Source organism: Lactuca sativa, chromosome 4 (genome assembly GCF_002870075.4).
Source record: "Lactuca sativa cultivar Salinas chromosome 4, Lsat_Salinas_v11, whole genome shotgun sequence".
Taxonomy (NCBI): domain Eukaryota; kingdom Viridiplantae; phylum Streptophyta; class Magnoliopsida; order Asterales; family Asteraceae; genus Lactuca; species Lactuca sativa.
Genome location: NC_056626.2, coordinates 193,642,306 through 193,649,220, shown reverse-complemented (window position 1 = coordinate 193,649,220; position 6,915 = coordinate 193,642,306). Strand labels below are relative to the sequence as shown.

Here is a 6,915-nt window from a genome sequence, read left to right as displayed (position 1 = left end):
CTACAAAAGATACAAAGATGGGAGAGGATTACCTTTGAGCTTAATCTTCACCATCATGTTTGTGATCATTCAAAGACAATTTAATCTATAATCTCTAATATATATATATATATATATATATATATATATATATATATATATATATATATATATATATATATATATATATATATATATAGAGAGAGAGAGAGAGAGAGATTGAGAACTGTTAGTATCCAAGATCTGGTTTTTAAAACTCATGTTTAAATCAATTTTGCCCCAAATGAAGGGAGAACAGAGAGAGCTACATGAGGGATGTTTATATATATATATATATATATATATATATATATATATATATATATATATATATATATATATATATATATATATATATATATATATATATATATATATAAACATCCCTCATGTAGCTCTCTCTGTTCTCCCTTCATTTGGGGCAAAATTGATTTAAACATGAGTTTTAAGCCTAAAAACCAGATCTTGGATACTAACAGTTCTCAATCTCAGATACCAACAATTCTCAAAATCGTCCATGAAGATTTACCAATAGTACCAAGCAAGCTTCCTAACTCAAATTGTCCACCAAGGTGGAAATAAATGTCAAAGACGATTTTTTCCCCATGTAACTATTTGCTCTCACTCATGTTATTGTCTTATCCATAAGTTTTTTTCACTGCAACTCCAATTTAGGTTTTTCAAAACGTTATAAAAAGAGGAAAGGATCCTCTAAATATCACCGTTTTTCATGATATTTTATTAGAATTTTCGTGTTTTAACGGCCCTACATCTTCTTATTTCTTGGTTTAGTCCAACATCTATTTAGGCATTATACTTTATCAACTATTTAACTCCATAACCTTCGAAGTGTCTTAACTTGCAAATTCTACAAACCATTTCATAATAGTTCCGAAAATTCATTACATAATTCGATATATCTATATGTTCTATATCAACCATGATACACATATTGCACATCACCTATTAAGATAATGTACTTTCACTTTCACTAACACAATGTATAGCCTTTTTAATTCATAGTATCACTTAAGCATGTATATACTTACTATAATCACTTGTATTTTGACTACAAGTCTTGTAGAAACTTGGGTGTTACAACCTCAACCTAAACTTGCCAAGCAGCCTACCACCGGTAACTCTGCCGATGAGAACACCCCCCCCCCCCCCCCCCCCTTTTTAATGGAGACCTGTGTAATGAATCGAATGAACACAAACAAGGGATTTTTCATGTTCTTTCTTTAAAATTTAACCAAACAAATGAACAAATATAATCATATAGACGAACAAATTTTCTTATTTGTGTTTTTTCACTAAAAAATCACCTTGTTCATTTTTGTTCATATTTGTTAGTTAAGATGCTAAATGAACATAAAGAACTTCCAAATATAAGAATCCAAATAACAAACCATATTTATAAATATAAACATTATAAGGAAATACCGTCTAAAAATATGAAATAATTCAAAAAAAAAGTTCTAAATATCAACATCTTTATCCAAATATTATAATTTATCCAAATATTATACACAAATTTCAAACATAAAAATGTTCACTTTCACTCGTAGCTTTGTTGCACTATATATCTCGCAAAATGTAATAACATACAGAAAGAAAGAAAGAAAGAAAGAAAAAAGAAAAAAAAAGCATGACAATCAAATCGAACTAATATAAATGAATGCCTATGATAAATGAATGAATGAGACTATGGTTCATATTGTTTAACTAAACAAACAAAATATCATGTTGATGCTCTTTCGTAAACCAAATAAACAAACTTCTAACGACACTTTTTGCAGAATGTTCGATTCAACATACATAAAACCCTTCTCTCCTCCAATGTCATAAGATGGTTAAAGGGGACAATGAAATCCATGACCCCATTTGCTAAAATTTAGGGATGAACATTAGGACAACTGGCCGGAACCGGATAGAACCGATCAAGCGTGGACCGGAACGATATTCTTGTGGATTTTTTTAACCGGGAACCGGTAGAACCGGCAAAAACCAGTAGAACCGACAAAACCGAAACCATATATTGCTATTTCTCGATGACCGGTTCGAACATTGAAGACACAGCAAGAACCAATATGAACCGGAACCGGTAGAAGTGGCGGTCCGGTTCGGTTCCTATTTTGCACCAAGTTCGGTTCCGGCCGGACCAGTTCCGATGCTCATCCCTAATAAAATTCCCTAAAGTCTCCCAGATCAGTCTAATGACTACAAAAGTAAATTAGAAGGAAATAAACAAATGTGCTACAAGCTTCGAAAAATAAACTAGAAATCAAATATACTCTTCATCAGGAGCGAGATTTTCAAGAACTCTTGCCTTCAAATCTAAAAACGAAAGAACAGAAACAATCGCTCTTCTCCTGCATAAATTCTCTTCATAGGGTATATAATAATAATAATAATAATAATAATAATATTTCCTTAATCGTTCCTCATCATACATACAAAAGAGAGCGAAATAAAACTCCCACCACTAAAAAACTCTTCATCAAAACCACCCACCTTATCATAAACCCTCTTTAAACCCCATTACCCAAAAATTGTGATCATCAAATCAACCTCAAAAACCCTACAATAAATGCATCCTCTCAACATACGACTGAACCAACCACTTACTAAGCGGTTCCCCACACCCCACAAAACACCCCGAATTCCCATTCTCCATAAAAAACGGAAACCGAAACAAATTAAGCAATTCCCTAACCGATTCCCTAACCATCGAACTCCCCGTCACCCGACTCCTCCGGCCCCACCCCGTCACAATATCAATCCTACTTGGACAAACACCCGATGACATCATCTCCCTCCTAAACCACGCCAATGTACGCGATAACGCCGTGACAGCTGTCCCATCCGACATCACATGAAGATTTATAAGCCAATAACACGCGCTCTTCTCCCTAACCGCGTCTGGATACACGTTTTTCCGCGCCGCCACCTCCCAAACGGACCCCGCCTCCTCCTTCAACCCCGACTTATGTAAAAAGTCAACCACCGCGTCCACAAGTCCGCGTTTACTTTCCCTATCCTCACTATGCATAAGATCCAAAAACTTTGTCACGTGGTCCCTCACATTTTGCCCATCGGGGCCCGCGGAGGGCATCGACCGAAGAAAACGGTCCGCAGGGTGGCCCGTGAGACACATCACCTCGTGAAAAAACCGCATGTCAACCGCTGTTTGAGCCTCCGTACAACAACTAAGAAGTAAAGTGTACGTCTGTAAAGACGGATTTAGCCCTAGACTACGCATACTTTGAACTAAACTATACGCATCCGAAAGCCTATGCACCCGAAGAAACGCGCTTAACAAAGAATTACAAGTCGGAACATTCGGAAGTAACCCCGCGTCTAACATCGCCCGATACCACCCCCACGCTTTTTCGACATTTCCGGATTTACCCCACAAGTCGACAAGAAGCCCGTACACCGGCTCATCCGGGACCCAGTTTTTTCGGGTCATTTCCGTAAATACGGCTTCCGCTTCTTCGAGATACCCGCAATGTCCAAGAACCTCCATTACTATACTATATGTCACGTTATCGGGCTCGAATCCGGCGCTTTGCATGTCCCGATACACCTTCAAAGCAATCGGGTAGTTTCTTGCTTTTGCTTGTAACGCGATCATGATATTGTAAGTCACTAGATTCGGGATACAACCTTGACTAACCATTTCACAAAATAACTTCAACGCTGCGTCTAAATGACCCGCTTTTCCCAAACAATTTATGATTACACTGAAAGTGAATGTATCGGGTGAAAGTCCGGCTTCTTGCATTCTTTGATACATACCCATGGCAATATCAAGATACCCTGCTTTCGCATGGATGTCAATTAGGGTACAATATGTAACCCTATCGGGTTTCACCCCTTCTTTTTGCATTTGATCGAAAATCTCGAGTGATTTTTTTAGAAAATTTGCACGTCCATAGCTATGGATTAACCGATTGTATGTGACAACATTTGGGGGGTATCCATCTCGAACCATTTGATCAAGTAATTTGTCAATTGACCCGAATTGTTTGGCCCGACCCAAGATCCCAACCATGGTTGTGTAAGTGTGACCATCGTGGTTAAACCCGGGTTGAGTTTTTAACCAGTAGAAAAAGTTAAGAGCTATTGAATGATCTTGAAGCTGTTTGAGTACTTGATTCGCTTGGTATACATCTAATGACCCGTTTAGATTCCATAACGCTTGTTCTATTCCCGGGCCCCACTTTGAATTTCTCAATATCTGACAAACTGTTTCCACCATATGACCCGAACCGGAAAACTGTCGACCCGGTTGTGAAACGGGTTTTGTTGATATTCCTCGTGTTACCATGAACTGGTTTACACAATCTTTTGATCTTTTCGTGTTTTGGTTTTGAAAGTTGGGGGCTGTTTTACCCGATGGTTTGCTTTTCGCGACACTTGTGGGGTTTTTTTGAGCAGATGTTTGTGGTTCAATTTTTTTGTACACTTTAACATTCGATGATTTATCACTTGAAGTTGTTTTTTCAGGAATAACTTTTTTGTAAGGTTTGACATTTGGAATAGGTCGGCCATGGTCAACCACATAGTTTTGACTTGACCCTTCGGTCATGGGTATCTTGTAGTTGACCACATCGTTTAGAAAGTTGACTGCTGCGATTCCTGCCCGAACAAAGTGCCCGGTTGTAAGACCAGATGGCTGGATTGAGGTGTCGATTTCATCAGCATAAGTTACACAATCGGGTTTTGACTTTGGTGTATGGTCAACTATGTTGGTATTGGGTGTAGTAGAAGATTTGGGCACAAAGGTGGATGATGATGTTGTTTGTGGATTTCGGGTTCTGTTTGTGTTGGGGATTTGCCTTTTGGAAGTGCAAGCTTCATCTTCTTGACAAGTGCATGAACTTCCATCTGCACTACATCTTGTTCCACTGAAGAAGAAAGATCTAGCTGATTGGGAAAGAACACCTAGCTGTTTTGTGCGCAACATTCTCTGCATAAATTGTATGAACAATTTAAGTTATACACTAAGATTTGTAAAGATCGCCATTTAGGCGTTTACTACCATAAAAAGACCTAATTTTGAAACTGAAACTCCCAATTGAAGATTGATCTCCATGATCGTTTTATTTTATTACACTCCCAATGATCGAATGATACTTGCAATCCTTTCGCCCTGAATTATTTCGATTTTGGTTCCAAAATGAGCCCAAAATTCGGATACGAATTGTGTCGGCTGTGAGGGAGCAATCAACAAGATATTCTAATGATCGAATTCAGGGCAAATTTAGCTCTGAAGATTTATTCATATTAGACCAAAAAATTTCAAGAAAGAACCCGTTTCTTCAAATGATCAGGATGGAACATAATACAGATTTAGGAAACATTTAACGAAAAGAAAAACCCTAATCAGGATCAATAAGGTAGCCCCATTTGACCAAGCAGTCAACATTTCAATGGCGAATGAAACCACATGAGAAAAGAAATGATTGATGCAATCAAATATGAAAGAAGATTGATTAGCTCATTACCTGAGATGGGTAGAGGAGGAAGATGAGAGAAACGATGTGGCGGCTACTTCTCCATAAGAGCAGTCAAGGCATGCGTTAATTTTGCAGGCCAAACAAATGGAAGGGGTTTTGTGTGAGATTTTTCTATTTATGTTAGTTGGGAGTGAATTGGTGGTATGTTTGTAAACCCTATATTGTGATTATTTTTTCTGTTGATTTTGGTATCCACGCGTTCCCACCTTCACGGATTTCTTCTCACTCCTACAATGCTTTTAGCAAACCCCTCTCTCATTTTCCTTTTACCTTTTCTTTTCTACTTTTTATTATATTTTTTGTTCCATGAAATTAAAATCTAACTCATTTATTAGTGATATTCGTCCAAATTTATATAATGTTGGAAGTAATGATAATTTTTAATTTTTTAAGTAAATAATCAATAATTTCAAAGTTTTACATTTTTCAAATTATTTTTTCATGATAAAAATAATTTCAAATTTTAATTTTATTTTACTGTAAAAGTAGTTTGAAATATCGAACTACATTCTCTTTCTGTAGAAAAATTAGGTTGAAATTCTTATTCACTTGGAATATCCATATGTAGGTCGAAATTCCAACGTGTTTATTATTTTTGAACTTGTTCTTCGTGTTTTTTATTGAATTTTGAACATGTTCATATTTTTGGATTGAATTTCTAACTTGTTTTCCGTTTTAAAAAATCAATTTTCTTCATTAAAAATGACGATTTGGGGGGAAAATAAGAAGAATGATGATGAGAAATAATACACAATAAGAAGAATGATGAATGCCTCAAAGTCTTTTATTGAAGCTTATTCTAAGTTCGAGACTCACTCATCGTTGTGGTTGATGGCATATTATTCTTGTCCTTCACTAGTGTGGTGATTTGTGGTGTTTCTCTAAGTCTATCGAGAGTTTGCATCTTCATGATTGGGCTTGCATCAACAGCAGGATTATTGTTGGTAGGTATTATAGGTAAGAAAACAAGAATGCAAAACAAAAAGTAATCAAAATTCACTCTTTGCTTAATTGGAAAAACTAACTCAAAACTAATGGTTTACAATCTGTTCTCATAATCATAAACTCAATTAGGGATATGAATATATAGCCTAACATAACAACTTGTATTAGAATAGGAAACTTATGACCAACTTGCCATAAAATGGATTGCTTGATCCTCAAACATAGGATTCCAACAATCACCCTCGAATCTATAAGTCCTTCTAGAGACGTCTTCAATCCCGATCACACTCCGTATTTCCTTGAACTTGTAAGAATTTCCGCCTTTTGTTCCTCCTCGGGAATGTACACCACCTCCACTTGTTTGTTTTCAGCATAATTTTTACCCGTGACAAATAAATCATCAAGATAATTTGCTAAAATTAGCAAG

General features: G+C 36.4%; 1 protein-coding gene across 1 annotated transcript; it reads right to left on the bottom strand.

The window, feature by feature from the left end:
* Positions 1 to 2,385: 2,385 nt before the first annotated feature.
* LOC111882116 (pentatricopeptide repeat-containing protein At1g18900) lies at positions 2,386 to 5,691 on the bottom strand. Its single transcript, XM_023878483.3, has 2 exons — positions 5,532 to 5,691; positions 2,386 to 4,993 (listed from the first exon to the last, which is right to left on the bottom strand). Exon 2 carries the CDS (start codon positions 4,988 to 4,990, stop codon positions 2,600 to 2,602), a length of 2,391 nt encoding a protein of 796 aa, XP_023734251.1. The 5' UTR covers positions 4,991 to 4,993; positions 5,532 to 5,691; the 3' UTR covers positions 2,386 to 2,599.
* Positions 5,692 to 6,915: the final 1,224 nt, after the last annotated feature.

Excerpts from the sequence above, each read along its gene's own strand:
- LOC111882116 (XM_023878483.3), bottom strand. The coding sequence starts at position 4,990 with ATGTTGCGCACAAAACAGCTAGGTGTTCTTTCCCAATCAGCTAGATCT.